Genomic DNA, 18557 nt, shown 5'->3' with positions numbered 1-18557 from the left:
AAAAAAAAAAAAAAAAAGACAAAAAAGAAATCAAAAAGTCTCGAGCCACTTGGGCAAATTTTTGCTGAGAGAATCGGAAGAATGCCGCCTCTATTTAGCTACTTGCTAAAGAATTTGATAAGCGAGTTGCCCACTCAGCGCCTACTAATATCCACATTACAATTAAACCTACCATGGCCTATGTGATGAGAACATTACAAAGGAGGTTTATTAGCTTTATATGTATGATTTACTCAACTCTTATAAATCGGCATCCCCAGCACAGCACACTATATTATACAGAACGCCACCGATAAATCCAAGATGATAATGCGAGCATAGAAAACACCAAAGTGCAGCCGGCCGGGCAACAGAAATAGGCAATGATCTACAGACAGCTCCGTTTCTCCTAAGGGCCTCAAATGGAACCTAACAGAGCAGGCCAAATTCGGCCATATCCTAACCCAGCAGTCTAATATGACAGGCACCGTGTAATTTCAGAGGTGTAACTTCGCGGTGCTTGGGCAGATGGCGCTATCCATAAGAGCTAGCACAATGCTCTGTAGGTTCTTTTGCAAGATGCTAATAGGATGCGCCCAAAGAGAAAAAGAAAAAAAGAAAGAAAATTAGTAATACTGGTCAATCTATGCAATGGCGCTGTGGGGCAGCCCACTACAGTACAATATCGAAGGCAGGATACTAGTAAGCGTAGTGTAGAAACCATGTTGTTAGGGAATCTTGCTCAGAGTTAGGGCATGAAAATTTCTTGCGATCTACAATATATGGATAACCCGCGTCGCAGTGGATCATGTGGAACAGCGTACTATCGACGAGTTAGCAGACAGGATCTTAAACACTCCGTGCTTAGTGCTACCGACATTTGGATCGGTCCATAGGTGGAGTCATTTAGTGCGGTTATTAAATTTACGGACGGAATGTGGGAAGAGATGGGAAATCTATATTACGTTCTATATGGTGGATACACAAGACAGGCAGGCCTATACCCTGGTGAGTAGAGCTCGTCTGTGAGTGCCATGCTTGTTTTTGTAAATTGAAAGGTATGACGCACGGGCAATGCCATGGTTAATATACGGCCAGACTCGCATTTTCCTGAAAGTGCCGACAGCGCGGGTATTTTCGTGGAATGCGGACAGAGATAAACTACTCGGAGTACGGAGTAGTCAGATCTGGGTTTACCACTATGGAGGAAGCTTCAGGGTAAAATTAGTGGATATATGGAAGTTGAGGTGACCTTACAAGCTGAGAGACTTTAGTGCTGGGCAGATGACCAATAATCACATTTAATAGGGTCCAGAGTGGGTCCTGGACCTTCTCGAAATCGAACAACTATTGGGGACACGCGCCAGTTGGAACAACTACTAATGTCCTCGCACTTCTCGGGGCTTTAACCAGAAGCCAGATATGGCGATATTGAGCAAAACCATAGATGCCCTAGCTAGAATACCCAAATTCTTGAAAATACCGACGAGTTTCTATGTTCGAAATGCTTCATCATTCAATTGTGCACCTCGTTCCAGTTTATAAGCCTTACTCACATGTATGCCACATGAGCTCCGTCGGTACGCGGCAATCGTACGTGGATTTCTTCCGATACACCAGCGGTCGCTGGCTTTGGGATGAAGAACAGCAACTTCGTGAGCGATTCTCTCCTTTCAATGTACCCGAACTCCATAAAGTTGCCGCGAGCAGCGTAGAGGCAAACAAATGTATCGCGACCGCGAAATTGGCGGTAGGCTCCTTCAATAAGACCTTCAGTCTCACGATGGATAATAGTATGACTGTAATCGCCCAGATCCCTCACCCTATTGCAGGGCCCCATCCGAAGTTGCAACCATGGAATACGTAAGTATCATGCAGTTTCACAAGAAAGCTTTATTTCTAACATACGGTCAGGCTCGGAGTGTACTAAAAGTCCCGACACCGCATGTGTAACTGGAAGATATATGGAATGACCTTGATTTAGCAGAAAAGGTCGCAATTATGAAGGATGTCGTTGCGCTGGAGAAAAAAAAAAAAGCTTTCTATATCTTTGAATTGGTCTGTTCTCACAGAAACATGTAATTGTATATGCTGACCAGGACCTAGGTACGGGAGTCTCTACTATGCCAGCGAGAATATTCCAGGCGCCGTAGCAGCAGAAGTAATTGGTGATGTGCCCACAGAAGTGAGGAATACAGTGATGCACCGCTTTGCTATCGGCCCTGTTGCAGAAAGAGACTTTTGGAACAAAGAACGCGCGACTATGCGTATAGATCGCGGCCCATGTACGCTCCTTCGCCCTAGCTTTCCGTTTTCTTTCTAACACTATGAAGGGAACCAACCGAGAGAGTTTGTTGTTTCCTTGGCCCATCGAGAACTAGAGTGGATACAACGATATGCCATGCCAAAGCCGGCGGATGACCCGTTGGTGAGTGCGGCGTCGCAAAATTCTCCCAGTTGTCACATTACATTGCTTCAGAAGTATTTGAAAGTTGCCCCATTCCTCCTCCCCGATGATCCCGTTGTGGTCGCGCCTCATAAATGGCATGCCGATCTTCACGCAGGAAATATATTCGTTGATAAGGGCAAGATCTCTAGCGTGATAGACTGGCAAGGGATTTGGGCGGTGCCTCTTAATACTTCGCGGTGCCACCCGCGGCTAGTCGATTATGATGTCAAAGCCACCCGCAAACTTTAAGAATCTTGAGCCTGACGAGAAATTCAAGATACGAAAACACATGAGTAGCTCTATCATACTCTATCTCTACGAAAAACAGACCTCTAAGGAAAACCCTCTTCTGAGCAAGGTCTCCATTTTAGTCATGGCCGAACAAGGTGTGAACCTATCCAGTTTGTTGGTGATACTTGAGATGATATTATACCATTGAGGGAGTCGCTCATCAGGGTTGAGAAGTAAGTCTGACTTGGCATGCTACGTATTTTCCAGAGCTTCTAATGACGTTGTAGATACTGGAATGAATTTGAAACCGACGCTCCGTGCCCCATCCACTTTACGGAGAGTGAGCTTCAGACATTTCCAGAGGAAAGTGAAGGATGGAACGATGTGCAAGAGTTTTGGGATTCGGTCGCAAGTATCATTAATAGGGATGGGTAGACACCCAATGATCTTTATGATGAAGCTGTGGCTCTTTTTACAGAACTTAGAGAATTGGGTCTAAAATCTATGGTAGGCAAGGAGAGGGAGGATTTCAAGGAGCAAACACAGTGGGTTGAAAAGACATGACTCGATAGCAACGTACCTCGTATAGTTGCCCGACACTAATTTAGCCTGATGTTGAGTTGCCGCGTGTCATAATAACTCGTATTTTTCTTGGAGGCGAGGCTTACGTTGGATACCAAGGGCTTGGCCTGCTTGACATCCATGGACCACGAGCAAATCACACGGCAATTAATCCTCTTGGCTGCATAAACGGGCAAAATACAATGTGATCTGGTTGAGGATTTCGGGCGATCGGTACATATTATACCTATTGATTAAATACATAGCACTTTTGTACGAGTTATTAGAAGCAGGATTTCCATTCGGAATGCAGCCTTGCGCAGTTAAGCGATTACGACTTCATCGCTTTTGCTCTAGCCTAAGACCCACTTCTCGCTGTTTTAATATCTAAGCTCCCCTTTACAATCTCTCTTAAATTCTTTTGTTCCTACACACTTGGCATTGGATACAAGTGAGCTTCTAGAGGTTAAGACCCATCCATGTATTGGCTTTCTACTCTACTGTACTGGTGGGCTCTCCCCAGTTGCATTGCTCATCAAATTCCACGCGATGTCCACGATTCATCCCCCCTAAACGAAGCCTTCGAAAAGAAGGTCAACTGGGCCCTAGAACATTTCAGGATCCCTGGGCTCGCAGTATCTGTAGTCCGTGGAGAAGATATCTTCGCCAAGGTTAGTATACACATCGCGATGTCAATACTAGTCGCCGTCTCTCACCCAGAAAGTTAGGGCTACGGTATATCTAATACGGAGACATCCAAACCAGTCACAGAACACACTCTGTTCGAAGGGGCCAGCACAACCAAAGCATTCACGGCAGCAGCAATGTCTCTTCTCGTAGACGATAACGATAACTACCCCGATATCCAGTGGGAGACGCCACTGTATGATATCCTACCGGAATTTGCTCTTGAAGACCCATGGGTCACGACGCACGTCACACTTGAGGATATTCTCTCCCATCGCACAGGCCTACCACGCCATGACTGGATCGCCAACGCAAACATCACCATCCAGGAAGTTATTTCCAAACTGCGCTATGCGCCCTTAACAGCACCCGTTCGCACAACATGGCAATACTCAAACCTCCTGTACATGACAGCTGGCTATCTAATCGAGAAACAGACCGGTCAGCCACTGAAAGAGTTCCTTCGCAGCCGAATCTGGGAGCCTCTCAACATGACAGAGACTTATTTCACTCCAACTGATGCCCAAGAAGTAAACGAAGACATAGCCAATGGTTATTACGTCGACTCTGAACATCAATTCAAGGACGCAGGCTATCCATCCCCGAAGATACTCCGCGGGGCGTCGGGTGTCCTCTCTTCCGCGACAGACTACGCAAAATGGCTCCGAGCCATGATCCATCGCAGGCCACCTCTGTCTCCGGCCGGACATGCCGCAATCACAAGTGCACATAGCATTGTCTTCCCCACAGTAGCCCCGCCCTTTTCATCACCCATCCTGTACGGATTTGGTTGGAACCTGATGTCGTACAAAGGACACCCGGTGATTCAACACACCGGCGCGATATATGGCTTTGGATCCATGGTCATCTTCCTACCAGACGTGCAGCTCGGGATAACTATCTTAGGAAATAACTTGATGTCCACGAATGCAGTCGCGAGTATGTTAGCTTACCACATCATCGACGAAGCTCTGAGCATCCCAGAGAAGGATAGATTCGATTGGGCTAAAGAGTACGTCCCCCAATCATTATACTCCACTCTACCTAGACCTTATTAACAAAAGCCCCAGAGCGGAGAAAGTTCTCAACGTTACAATCACCCCGGACCCACGAACCCTCTACCCAACAATCCCCAACCCACCCCTCCCCCCACCTCTACCTCTAACCAGGATCACGGGTCTATACACCCATCCAGCCTACCCAACCCTAAACTTCACAGAAAACTGCTCGCAGAAATCCATCATCCCACCCCTAACGAACGCTACAAGTGTCCCGAGACTTTGCATGTTTTTCGTAAATCCTGCTGAACTTCCAGAGTCCCTCACAATGGAGATCGTGCATGTCTCTGGGGATGACTGGGTGTTTGGGTCTGAGTATGATGGGGTTGCGTCGTCGACGAAAGTTGAGGTCAAGGGTGGGCCGGATGGGTTGGTTGAACGGCTTGGAATTGAGGCGGATGGGGCTATGGCGGCGTTGGGGGAGAAGATTTGGTGGGTTAAGAGTGGTTGATTGGCTTTTGGGTTGATCTTAATGCTTTCATTGTGGTTATGTTGGTCTATGTTTGTACAGGGTTTGTTTAGGGAGGGCAGGATAAGGTATTTTGAACATATGCAGAGATGTAAATCTCCAGGATTGGGAGATACTGGGCATTAGTTGATTATTGTTTTTCTTATTTCCTATGGTATCAATAGTATTTAGTAACACAAATTTGCAAAGTTATGTGTACGAGTCACTCATGGCTCAGTGTTCGTCGATAATAATCTCGCTGACTCCGCGTCTTCCAACGTGCCCCTGCTATAGTTGTCGAATTTGAGCTCTCCAACGAGCGTTTTCACATTACTATTAAACGTCAGTATGTATAAAGGGATAATCGGGAAAGACCCTACCTCAATAAATCCCTCAAAGTAAAACCTACCACCGACCTCAACACCTCCAGCGTTACAAACGCTGAAAAAGCTGGATCCTGGACATGGCGAATACTCAGCAACTCGCCATCAATCCTCTGCAAATGCCTTGCCAAGGGAAACGAATCACCGGCAGACAAATACGGAGGTAAAGGCTGGGCATTTGCCAGCGAAGCCGACAAATGGCAAAGAAGCGAGGTAACAGAATGAGAATGAAAATCGGCAGATTGTAACGCGATCGAGGCTAGCTGCGAGACCCATCTTTCTTCCGAGTCACGAGAGCTTTCCGATTCCCTAGTCACAAGATTTAGATGCTGAGTCGTATGTGCCATCAGCGCCATGCTGGTTAGCATACGCTGGATTTCGGAGATGATGTGGTCGTAGGTTGCTTTTGGGAATTTGCCGCCGATTGGGGGCTCGTATGTGCTGAAGTGGCTGTGCGTGCGGAGCTGGTTTAAGAGCATCATTTCTTCTTTGAAGATTTTATGGCGCGAGTTTTCTAGCTTGTAGGATGCTGAGCAGGTGTCTTGGCCATTGCTTAGTTCGCCGTTGAGCCAGAGCTCGACGGTTGTGTGCATGCAGCTGTAGAATTTGGCGAGGACGAATAGTGCTCGACCGACGGATTTTCGAAGTGTGGATTTCGCGGTGATTGGGTATGGGAAGATGACCCAGAAGAAGGAAATGGCGCATCCGGCGGCGACGGCGGCCAGCTTGTAGGGCCCAAAGAGGTAGATGGGGTAGTATGGTTGGCCGTTGGAGGTTGCGACTTCTATTCCTAGTTTGCGGACCTGGGTTGGTTAGCGATGTTGCGTATGCTCATGTACCATTGATAGCTTACCTGTAGTTCATATCCAACGATGACATTCAGGGTGACGATCGAGATGACGGAAGCGCCGAAGTATTGAGGGACGTTCACGTAGAAGTAGTACTGTTGAGGAGACGTGAGAAATAGAGTTAACTAAGTGCGAATGAACCCTTACCTCAAATACATTGGCCAGATATAGAAATACAATGACTCCGGGGGTTTTCTGATCGACGATATACCAGACAATCAAACTCAAGACTAGCGAGGCAGCGGTGGCTACAATACGGGTCACGAAGCCGAACATAGACTGTCCGCTTGTCGGATTCATCCCGATCACAATGACAATCATAGCCCAGATACATCTTTGGTGAATGAAGAAATTCTGCGTCTGGTGTAAAAACGCCAATATGCCGACGGAGAATGCAGCGGCCGCAACGCGAAACCCGAAAATACTATACTCTGACTTGATGACATGCGAGATAAAGCGAATGATGGTGCTCGCTTTCTCCAGAAGATTGGCTGGAGGTAGATGCTCGGGATCAGGGAATCGGTCGGGCTCATCCTCTGCATGCACCGAGGAGGGATTGGCCTGGGAAGGCTGCCTGCTGTCTGAGCCACTTGATTCATCCTTCTCAGATTTTACGGATAGCCATCCTCGTATAGAGCTTTGCATGGGGAAGATCGGCCTGTTCTTTTTCATGGTTCCGTCCGTAACCTTGCTATCCGCAAACTTGATTAGATCGAGTACTCCGTTGAGAAGACTCTCCTGTAGATGGCCCATGTACAGAATTAAGAAAAATTCCTGCCTAACATCGGAGTCAGGCACGACAGCTCTGGAGTCATTGGAAATGTCGTCGACCTTTTCAGACGCCGAGAATGCTTCAAGGCTTGCCAACGATCGTGGGAGCTCCTTGCGCCGTTCGAAGTACTTGATCCTTTCTTGTTCGAATCGAGACGTAAAGTTCGAATCAAGTGGGCTGATTACCTCGCCTTTAGACTCCTCATCGCTGCCTTCATTGCGTTTCTTCTCTAGTTGCTTAGGCTTGGCCAGCTCCAATGCCAACAAAACATATTGTAGTCCTGCTGTGGTTAGACGGGTCGCATCTGCCAAACGGTCACGGAGAGTCTCCGAAACTTTCTCCATCTCTGATTGCTTCAGTGATTCGTCCCCAGGTTCGCCATCTGATCCCCTGCCAGTCTCCGGTATTCCTTCGTTCTTGACGATCATATCCAGAACATCTGGAAGCTGGGCCATTCCAGCCAGAGGCAACAAAATGCTTCGCAATAGCCCCCCTATCCTGTTTAGATCGCTAGCTGATAGCTTTCCCCATGCAAACTCATCATTAGCATAGAACAGATCGGACTGTAGTTTTCCATGAAGGGCATTCAATTTCGTAATCGATGACGTTAGCTGTTTCTGCCGTGACTCTAGCTCAGATCTCGGATTATTCTCAGGATCGCGAACAGTCTGAGCAGTCCGCGTCCTATTTAAGAGCCCTTGACCCCCGGCCAGTAGCTGAGGAGTGCGCTCCACGAATGCGATATGCGATTGCAGGACTGCGTCAATCTGCGCCACATAGCCCTTGATGTCATGGAAAACATTACGTCGACTGGTAATGGGTAATATCAATAAGGATACGCCCGTCGCGATGGCGAAACCGATCATAAATCCCTTCAACAGTCTCGAGACGAATGCTAAGCCTTCAGATACCGTTACGAAGGTGCCGGCGCGCGTGATAGTGACAGAAGCAAAGATCGAAAAGGCAACCATGGGATCCTGCAGCTCCATAGGGCGCCATGCACGGATGGTGTTAGCTACCCTGCTCTGGTATTAGTATATAACCTCGCACGACTTTGTTAAGGTAGCCAAATGGCTCGTCATATAACTATTAATGCGCATGAATGGAAGACACAACGAACCATATCATGAAGATCAACCAAATGGCAGACACAGCACAGGCATCACTGTTATAGCCATTCTTGACGCTCTCACTGGCATCCGAAGGGGTATCGTGCTCTCTTGCCTTGACAGCACAGTAGATGGTTAGACAGCAAAGGGAAGCTGAGACGCATGTTGATAGTAGATCGAAGAACATGATCTTCATGAATTTGGCGCGCGGGGTCAAAGCTTGCGACAATACCGAAATGAGGGCGGATAAATATCCGATTGTCAACGTGATGTCCGCGACGGCATCACTTTGGTGTCTGTAGCAAGTTAACCATCGTGTTCGGTGCGCAGTGGAAGTTGTATACGGACATTGCGATTACGATCGTCGGTGGTAATGCACCTTTCAACATCATGAGGAACGACCGTGAGTCCAGCCCCAGACGTGATCCCCATGTTGACGGATTCAATATACTTGAGATAATTAGCGTTGCTCTACTTTATGGTGAGTGAAGGGGAACGATGCTTACCTTAAGAGTTTAGATGGTTTGGAGCTTTTACTGTTCGTTTGAAGAGCCATGCTACTATTTAAAGCGGACTGCTAACGCACTCGCTCTGGTATGCAGCCACCGTCGCTGTATATGTCTCATGGAGGTTTAGATATGATAGAAAGAAAAACTTTTCAATTCTAGATTTAGATACCAGTATTAAGAACTCTAAACAACGCGAATTAAAATCGGCTGCAGCAAGCGGATCGGGTTGCCGTGCCTGAAATCCATGACGCGTGCCGAGCTAAATGCCGACAGAAGATTCAAAGTCCTTGCGCAGGGGATTGTCCTCTCCTTAAGAGCTTGTTCAGAATCAAGATCCCGCCTACACAATTTCTCGGGATATATTTCCGGGTACTCAATATAATACGAATATGTACTGAATAGGAGCAAGATAATCCAGGTGGTGATGCTCGTTATCGTGAAATGGGGTACGTGCACGTGATGAATTAATTGGTTCTGGGAATTTCTCTGAATTATGGCACTAAGGAGGAGGGAATAAGCGAAAAGTCAAAAATAAGAACAGACAAGTGGAAGATAATCGAGATCATACTAAACAAGAACAATGGTACGTACTCCATACTCCATACGAAAGAATGCTTTCAAGAATAGCGATGATTATCATCCAAACCATTTGCGGGTGAAGTCTTTACCGTTCTAGGGAAGTGTTCACATGACAACCTGAAGGAGCCCTAATTTGGCTAAACCTGCCTTTTACGACTACATAGTACATATGTACATTGAGAGGGGATACTCCTGCGTCGCTTCATCATAAGTACTCCTACGTGAGGATACCTGGAGAGGATGCCGTGTAACTGTGCATGACAAATATTCTAGAGGCTTCCCCTGAGTAAGGGATGAAATCTGATTTCATAAGAACTGTGAATTGATACAATGTACTCTGCATTGTGAAGTGTCTACCGAACACAGTAGAACTGATCTAGCCAAAAGACTATCAATCAATAGGGTCAATTAGGGAAAAGTTTAGCGTCTTTCATGTTACCAAACTAATGATTCATCGAGTGGGATCCCCATCAGCCACAGTGGTGCGGAGTTGGTGGAGAGGGCTGAAGATCCCACTGGTCGAGAACAATCAGCTAATTGCCGTTCCAACTTGAGTAACATACGTATATTCTGTACGTTCGAACACCATGGAAAGAGATGGATGCCTAGTATCGGATCCTTTCTCAACATTCCTGAAATGTGACGGAATACTACGTTTACATGGGAATGACTGCCTACGTAGTATAGGGAGAAAACCATAACTGATCATGCAAGACGGATCAGGCATGACACAGCAGATAACGGGGAACACTGCTCACTTACCATACCATACCGATACCTATGACATAATGGGCGGACCAGGACGGTCGCAGTGCGTAATGGACGATACGACTGGAGCAGTCGGGGCTTCGGCGCACCTGCTCCGAGGACCGGACTCTGAGCCCCTGACATCAATTCCACCAATCACCGTCAGAGATCGACATGGCAGAGTGAGGCGTCATTCCCCACTGACCTCTCTTGCCCTACTTTTTTCCTTTCCTTTTTTTTTTTTTTTTTTTTTACAAAAATTATTCAATTAATTATTATTTTTATCTTAGGTTCACCCTACAGGGAGAGCCATGAATGACAACAATGAACGCCCCCTTACATAGTCATCAAATGGAAAAGCCCACCGTCATCGTGCGTAACTTGCACTTCTCAAAAGTTGGGAATTCACCGGCCATTCATTCCAATGGTACAGTGTCAGGGCAGATCCGGGATGGATGACGACCGCAACCATGGAAGAGGGAACTGGTTGCCATCTTACTGATAGATGACATCTCGGAGATAAGCCAATGACTATGACAGAATACCCGATCGTTCAGGACTGTCTCTCATAGGGCCGACTATGAACAACAGACGTGGCGCAGTGTCCTTTTCCCAACCATTCTAGCTGTGAAATTATTTTTAACGACTTTCTGGTCCATGGATCCAATTAGTTTCGCATTGCGATGATCATTCCGTCTTGGCAAACATCATTAGCTACTAAGCACTTGCCGCCAAGGGCCTCTTTAAAACTGAGGCAAATCTCCGGGGAATCCCCTGAAGCTTGTCCTATTTCTTCCATTCCTCTGTTTCCATTTTCTGAATTTCTGTTCAGCAATATCTGCAATTACTGCCTAGGGATTCTACCTAGTCCCCTGCCCCTGTGACCACCGATCTCTGGCCCTGAAATACATGCGTAAGTTGTCCTTTGCTCCACTCCTTACTCCACTCTTATCTGCTTTGCCCGTTCTGGATAAGAGCTGGCCGCCAGCTTCAAAGCAGTCAATTTGCTCCCTCTACTCCCCACTGGGTCGAATATCATCTTTTGTGCCTTCTTGACTGACGATTTGATGCGACCTCCAGACCGGATTCAATCGTGGGCGAAAGCTCACGCGTCCTCTCGTGATTCTGCTCCTGAGACTCAAACTCCCTCTAGCACTCTCGGTCCCCAACCCACCGCTGGGGTGCCCACAACCTGCAAAGAACATGGACAAGTGACTGAACCCGCTGAGACCCTGGCAAATCCAGGGTCGAATCCTGAAAAATCCGATGGGGACCAACAGTCTACCCCCAACCGAGGACTTTTTGTCCGTATGAAAGATGGCAGCATCCGGTTCGCCAGACATACGAAGCACGCCCTCTGTCACAGCTGGGTCAATGTTCTGCTCGTATTCGTGCCTGTCGGCATTGCCGTTAAGGCTGTCGGGTTAAGCCCGGCACTTATCTTTGCCATGAATGCCATCGCCATCATTCCCCTGGCCGGTTTACTGAGCCATGCTACCGAATGTGTCGCTAGTCGTTTGGGAGACACCATCGGTGCTCTCATCAACGTCACTTTCGGAAATGCAGTAGAGCTAATTATCTTCATTATCGCGCTCGTCAAGGATGAAATTCGAGTGGTTCAGGCCTCCTTGTTAGGTTCCATTTTAGCAAATCTGCTGCTTATCATGGGAATGGCCTTCCTCCTGGGAGGTCTTCGTTTCCAGGAACAAATCTACAATAGCACTGTCACTCAAATGAGTGCATGCCTTCTCAGCTTGAGTGTCATGAGTTTGCTCTTGCCGACCGCTTTCCACGCTTCATGGTCGGATAACGCAGCCGCTGATAAATATACCCTGAAAGTTAGCCGCGGAACTAGTGTGGTGTTGCTTCTTGTTTACGTCCTCTACATTGTCTTTCAACTCAAGTCTCACTCCTATCTATATGCCAGTATCCCACAACAGATCATCGACGAAGAATCACACCCTGGTGTTCTGGCCGATTTTATGAACCATTCTTCAGATTCCTCCAGCAGTTCATCGGACGAATCCGACGATACGACAACCTCATGGACCACTGCCAAACGTATCAAGAAAGCGATGAAATACCGCAGACATCGAAAATCGAGCACTAGCTCCAAGGGCACCGCTTCCACTCCTTCATTCCGAAAGCAGGTTCTGTCGGAAATGCCATCTGCGGGAAGCAGTGAGACGCCTGACTCTGTACATCGCTCAACGTCAATCCCAACGGAGGATGCCGCATCCTGTGCTATTGATTTCGGTGATGACCCTCGCTACGAGGCAGACAATGATACGCACCAATTCGAACCCCACTTCCGAGACTTCGGTCAGGAGTCCAGTGTAGTGAAGCTTTCGAAGAAAGAACTTAAAGCCAAACGACGTGAAATGCGGAAGCAACAGAAACTTGCGGAAAAGGCAAATGAGGCGACTGCTACGGACAGTGCCATCAATGCCCGTCCATCCTTGAAGGCTTACTTGTCGGAACCTCCTCTGGAGCCGAATGGATTGCAGAAAGACCCACAGGACCTAGATTCTCCTAAGCGACGCTCAGCATTCCGTCCTGCTATCCCGTCCCTGTTGTCAAACACTGTTTTCTCTAACTCCCAAGCCCCGTACAACGTACGGCATGATCCATCTGGAAATCTCAACGGTCTCCGACGTACTAATTCTCTCCCGTCTCGAATGAATCGCCCTCCACCTGTCGGAAATGCGGTTCAATTTGCCCGTGGCGCAGCCAGAATACCCACCGCTGTCAACCCGCAGACGCTCCAACCGGCACCAGAACATCAAGAACCGGTAATGTCACGCACCGCTGCGGTTGTCATGTTGCTTCTCTCTACCGGCTTGGTCGCTGTCTGTGCCGAATTTCTAGTGGATGCAATCCCCGAGATGATCGAAAGCTCATCTGTCAGTGAGGCCTTTATCGGTCTAATCATTCTTCCCATTGTTGGTAATGCAGCGGAACACGTTACTGCTGTTAGTGTGGCTACCAAGAACAAGATGGATTTGTCCATCGGTGTCTCCGTTGGTAGTAGTATTCAAATCGGTGAGTTTAATCGAATCTTTTCTACAAGAGATGTATAACTAATATATGACAGCTATTTTCGTCACCCCTCTGGTGGTCATTCTCGGCTGGTGCATGGACAAAGACATGTCCTTGTACTTTACTCTATTCGAGACCATTTCTCTTTTTGTCACTGCATTTGTGGTGAACTTCTTGGTGTTGGATGGTCGCAGTAACTATTTGGAAGGCGCTCTTCTGATTGCCGCCTATGTGATTATTGGGTATGTTTACCAATCTAGAACGCATGCTACCCAATTCAAAACTAACTTTCGCACAGTGTTGCTGCATTTTTCTATCCCCCTGCTAGTCAATCGAGCGATGTTGCTACTGCTGGGCATTAGTTACACGCAATCTCCGACGGTTGATGCTAATGGATACCGTTGGAGTAATCTCCTACTTTCTACCTCGATACGAAGTTAAATGTAATAGTTATTATGTACCATGGTAGGAGAAACGACTTGGATGAGACGGTACATATGTTTATTCTTCTCGGACTGGATGGCACTACCAGAATGAATTATGGGTGTCCGAGCACCTCGCGGTTTTCGGGCATTTTCTTTTTCTTCTACCTATAATAGTTATCTATCATCATAAGGGTTCTCTGCATCTGGTCTTCAGATTCAGAGTTTACCAGTTTTACAGCACAATTGTAAAATTCCAGTCCATGGCCGTATTCCTAGATTCACGAAAATTAAATACCCACCCATACAAAGGTTTAACGATCAATCCTCCTGATGAATATCAACCTGCACACCTTCGGGAAACTGAACTCCTTTTAGGTCATCAACGGAAACGTTCTCCGGGGCGACAAATCTAGGCATTATTAGTAAGGATAGTCGGACTTAACTGAGACCTGATCAACATACGAAGTAGTATGTATAGGAGGCATGCTCTTCGTAGAGATGAATAAGGTCTGCTCCGTGGCTCCCTTCTCCGCGAATTTGCCTTTGGCCCTATACTTACGGGTTAGAAAGATATGTCGAAAATTAGACTGAAGGTGCGATTGATGGACAAGAATACATTTGCTCAATGGTGCTTCCGTATTGCTTATATGCTTCTACGGAGTCGTAGCGGATTAGGATTGTCTGTTGAGAGTTTAGTGTATTCTAATTTGCTAGGATAGTTGAACGGAATGAAGTGTGACTGACAAACCGGCGCATTGCTCTTTAACTCTTCTTTATCAAATTTTATCAAGTAGTGCTTACCGCTTCTTTTGCGTGGTGGAAGGTTATATGTAGATGGTGGGGTTCATGAACTGGTATGCTTCTTTGTGTCTTGCGGGAAGGCTATGCTGATGACATCATCGTCGTCTAGGTCTTGGATATCGCATGTCCAAATACTCGGGCCAGAGTTATGCATTAGGATAAATCTCAGAACGATACAGTCGCATCCAGGAATTTACTATCGCTGTGTTCGGAGTGAACTCTATTGAGAGTAATTGGGTTCTCGCGTTGGATACTCCGGACGCACGTGCTAGTTATATTTATATAGAGATTTGTCATATAAAACGCATACAAATTATAGATACCAACAGACTAGAATGCCCAGAAAGAAAAGGTAACGTGATAAGAAGCAACACCGCCCTCCGAGCTTCAAGACGACTTAAGTCCATTCCCCTTCGCATAAACCAAGCCCGACCTTTCCAATGGCTTTTCCAGACTCAAGGATCCTATGTGCCTCTTTGATCCCTTCAAGATTCAATTGCAGTCGCCTCGTCAAGTGGCACTTAATCTTGCCTGCATCAATAAAAGTTGAAAGCTCTTCCAGCATTTCCCACTGATCGGTCTTAACGCCATGGTACATCCTCGATCCAAGCCAACACCAGACGAAAGTTAGAGACTTAGACATAAACTGAGTACCGTACATGTTCATATCGGCAGATTGAACAATAGAGCAAACTTTCCCTAGTGGTGCAATGATATCCGAACAAACACCAAGGTACTGCGTCGTGGAATGAGTAATATAGACATATCTGTCTCAGAGATTAGCATAGACTCAGTCCAACAATGAATAGCTGCTCACTTGATAGGCACATCAAGCCGAAGCTTGTCAATCTGCTTTTTCAAATCCTCCCGGTGATTGATAACATGAGTGGCGCCCATTTTCTTCGTGAAATCGATCGTCTCAGGTCGCGATGCCGTGGTAATCACGACAGGTAAATCAAGTACCCACCGCGCAATTTGTGATGCCATGGCTCCTACACCACCGGCACCATTTATTATCAGAATACCGGCTTTTTCTCCCTTTTTGATCTCCAGTCGGTCCACTAAGGACTCGTAAGCCGTCCCGTATGTTAGCGGCATCGCAGCAGCCTCGACGAAATCCAGTGATTTCGGCTTATGCCCGACGGTGACGTCCGGGACTAACTGGTATTCAGAGTACACTCCTTGCTTTGTCGGCGAAGAGACATAGTAAACTTCATCACCGGGCTTGAATCTGGTACATTCTGGGCCAGCTTCTTGGACTATCCCGGCGCCGTCATACCCCATTATATGGAATGGGCGAGGAACAAATTTATAATAGTCTTTACACACTGGATTAGTGTATTATTCTGGGCCGTCATGGAAGTTATAGTACCTGGTGCGTCATCATATGTTCCGTTCCTAACTTTGGTATCGATTGGATTAACAGCGGCAGCTTCTACCCTAACACTTCTGTAAGCTGACTTTTACGACCATAATTTAGCAACTAGATAAATCTCACTTAATAAGCAGTTCCTTCCCCTGTGGCTTATCCGGCTTCGGAATCTTCCGACATATCAAATTGTCTATGGGTCCGTACTGTTCGACTCCGACGGCGTTCATAACTAATAATTATTGAAGTGTCAGTATATTCAAATTTTGACGGCTGCTAGGATCAAAATTGTGAAGGGCCGAAGTTGAAGATTCAGTCAGACCAAAGGATTTAAGGGTGCGGTTTCTCGATCGGCTTACCGAATGATGTTATGATGATGATGTTACCCGAGATATGCCCTAGGCCGTACAACAAAGCTCAGGTGATAACTACTTCTGACTAACCTTTTGTCTATTTTTACTCTTATAACCTTTACCTGGATGTGACCCTTTATTGATTTTCTACTTCTCTGATAAACAAGCAATATGTGTTGTTTTCTCATCAAGTCTCCTTTCTTTTGAATAAGTGGGTCCATCCACGTTTTAATAACCTTAGTGGTTTACTAGTTGGTGGCGTTATATACCAGACGAGATAGAGGGAGTGCAAGAAACACTTAGGAGTACAAAAGGGGATAGAAAAGAAAATAGAAGAAAAAGTGGCGAAAAGAACAGAAAAAGTAGAAGGGAGAGGAACCCCATTGCCACCTGTGTGCTTGGGCCACTAAATTATTCCAATACAATGAATCTAGAAGAGCACGAATCCAAAGCTAATTCCTGATCATCGGTTTGGCTTCCTAGATTGGCCGAATTCTTTGCCCAGGCGCAGATGCGCACGCCTCGAGAATGAAAGGTAATTCGCTCCCCGGAAAATAAGTGGGTTTACGAGGATGCTCGACAGTTACTGTGTAGTACAGCCCAGGGAGACATGTATGTACACAGTACATACTACGGCACAAGATCGTGCCGATCCCCCTTAGCCCGCTGTGGCAAGTTATATGACTGCCCTCACCGCCCCTACAGCTTCCCAAAAGAGTAGGCCTTTGAGGCCATTCAGCGTTATACTGCTTTGAATATTATTGCATTTTTAGGTGTTCTGATTTCATTATGAAGTTAGAGTTTAGTTAAGTAAAGCCTATTCAAGCTGGCTCCTGACCCCTGGGTTCCTGAGAAATCAATACCTAGAGTTCTGCTTGTCTACCTGCCTTCCTATGTACCTTATTAAAATGCCTTATCAGCTGCCTGCATGCTACGATCAGTGTAAGGATCTGTCTCGTACACCTTCTCCAGAGCCTGAGTGAGCTAGGAGCGTCTAGTAACTGGTTAATCCGAGACAAGTGGCTTAGGCCCCTTCTACAGTAGGGACTAGGATTTGAAAAAGATGATATCGCTGGTTAGCGTAATACTACGGAGTGATCTGATAGATATACAATCTAAGCGGGCCATTCTACCTCTATAATGTCTCTCGGTAGGTTCAGGAGTTGAGTATTCCGTATATTGTTGGGCTTATATTAGAAAATTTTTGGAATTGTTCGACTGGTCTAATAGAAGATAATCAAGAAGCTGACACTTAAGCTTCAACTGCTTAGTGAGAGTTCTACGTTGAGCTTTGAAAAACAGTATCATTTACATTGAATAATCTTGTGTAAACAATTTCTTAGTAATAAATACTGTTAGATATATTTGTATATACGGGTTTCAATATATACTGGTCTCTGGAGTAGTGGAGAACATCTCACCGACAAAACCTGGGTAACGCGCTAGACCAAGGATGTTAAAGCCCACTTATAACCTAGCTGGATGATTTTGGGACTTGATCGAGGTAGGTAAAAAGCCCCCTTATTATTCCACGAGAAGGAATGAAGATTTATGCGCATATCTATGTACTAGGATTAAATCTCACCGCAGAATTTTAGCAATATTAATATTTAAAGACATTGGTATAGTGTTGAGCCTATTCTGCAGTAAGATAATACTAGTAGTCGCACTGTTAAATCTATTATTCAAGCCCAAGCCCTAGAAGTACAGAGAATCTATATAATATTCCCGCCTTCCTTTCACCTAATTTCTCCCCTACTGAAATTGACTGGGGTTGGATGAAGGATCATACTTATAAGTTTAATTCCATCGATTTTATTTAAGTATTCGCCTGAAATCTATAATTCTAGAAGTGTACGTTAATGTTTCTGAATCGCGTCTTCACCTTTTGCTGATAGAGATACCTTACTATGTTCAGGCGGTTATTTAGGCAAGCGCGGGTCCTACTGAATACTAGGTATACTACGCCTTGTATGTTTCTATACAGAGGATTTCTATATAGTTGAATAGCTTCAATATCATTGACTTTATTAAACCGGCAGAAAAGCTGGTGGCAAATTGACTAATTAAATCACTACAAGGATCGCCACGATCTTTTTGCCCCCTGGGGCTCTGCCATTTAGCACAACTGGATTATGGCAGTGGTACGTCAGAAAGCACCCCAGACCCTCCGCAAGCTTCCTATTTTCTACTTAGTCGGTCAGTGCCCC

General features: G+C 46.2%; 5 protein-coding genes across 5 annotated transcripts; 2 read left to right on the top strand and 3 right to left on the bottom strand.

Annotated features, from left to right (window-relative positions):
- Window positions 1–1546: 1546 nt before the first annotated feature.
- On the top strand, window positions 1547–3223 carry BDV27DRAFT_141444 (uncharacterized protein; the record flags this gene model as incomplete). Its single annotated transcript, XM_032069818.1, has 7 exons — window positions 1547–1842; window positions 2086–2264; window positions 2313–2605; window positions 2643–2814; window positions 2850–2892; window positions 2947–3064; window positions 3095–3223. The coding sequence occupies 7 exons, from the start codon at window positions 1547–1549 to the stop codon at window positions 3221–3223; spliced, it is 1230 nt and encodes a 409-aa protein (XP_031932333.1).
- A 1071-nt stretch (window positions 3224–4294) lies between these two features.
- BDV27DRAFT_121296 (uncharacterized protein) lies at window positions 4295–5061 on the bottom strand. Its single transcript, XM_032065330.1, has 2 exons — window positions 4978–5061; window positions 4295–4919 (listed from the first exon to the last, which is right to left on the bottom strand). Exon 2 carries the CDS (start codon window positions 4636–4638, stop codon window positions 4330–4332), a length of 309 nt encoding a protein of 102 aa, XP_031932332.1. The 5' UTR covers window positions 4639–4919; window positions 4978–5061; the 3' UTR covers window positions 4295–4329.
- A 97-nt stretch (window positions 5062–5158) lies between these two features.
- BDV27DRAFT_166186 (uncharacterized protein) lies at window positions 5159–9081 on the bottom strand (the record flags this gene model as incomplete). The annotated part of the gene is made up of 6 exons (XM_032074126.1): window positions 5159–5369; window positions 5794–6599; window positions 6650–6739; window positions 6792–8436; window positions 8537–8821; window positions 9032–9081. 6 exons carry the CDS (start codon window positions 9079–9081, stop codon window positions 5159–5161), a joined length of 3087 nt encoding a protein of 1028 aa, XP_031932331.1.
- Window positions 9082–11336: 2255 nt separating this feature from the next.
- BDV27DRAFT_17737 (putative membrane bound cation transporter) lies at window positions 11337–13923 on the top strand. The gene is made up of 3 exons (XM_032075921.1): window positions 11337–13402; window positions 13455–13641; window positions 13698–13923. Exons 1-3 carry the CDS (start codon window positions 11428–11430, stop codon window positions 13759–13761), a joined length of 2226 nt encoding a protein of 741 aa, XP_031932330.1. The 5' UTR covers window positions 11337–11427; the 3' UTR covers window positions 13762–13923.
- A 949-nt stretch (window positions 13924–14872) lies between these two features.
- On the bottom strand, window positions 14873–16343 carry BDV27DRAFT_121291 (zinc-binding alcohol dehydrogenase family protein). Its single transcript, XM_032065329.1, has 4 exons — window positions 16124–16343; window positions 15998–16065; window positions 15443–15944; window positions 14873–15392 (listed from the first exon to the last, which is right to left on the bottom strand). Exons 1-4 carry the CDS (start codon window positions 16222–16224, stop codon window positions 15023–15025), a joined length of 1041 nt encoding a protein of 346 aa, XP_031932329.1. The 5' UTR covers window positions 16225–16343; the 3' UTR covers window positions 14873–15022.
- Window positions 16344–18557: the final 2214 nt, after the last annotated feature.

The sequence above is a fragment of the Aspergillus caelatus genome (assembly GCF_009193585.1).
Source record: "Aspergillus caelatus strain CBS 763.97 unplaced genomic scaffold BDV27scaffold_14, whole genome shotgun sequence".
Classification (NCBI taxonomy): domain Eukaryota; kingdom Fungi; phylum Ascomycota; class Eurotiomycetes; order Eurotiales; family Aspergillaceae; genus Aspergillus; species Aspergillus caelatus.
The sequence above is the reverse complement of the archived record's forward strand: the minus strand, read 5'-3'. Positions and strand labels throughout refer to the sequence as shown.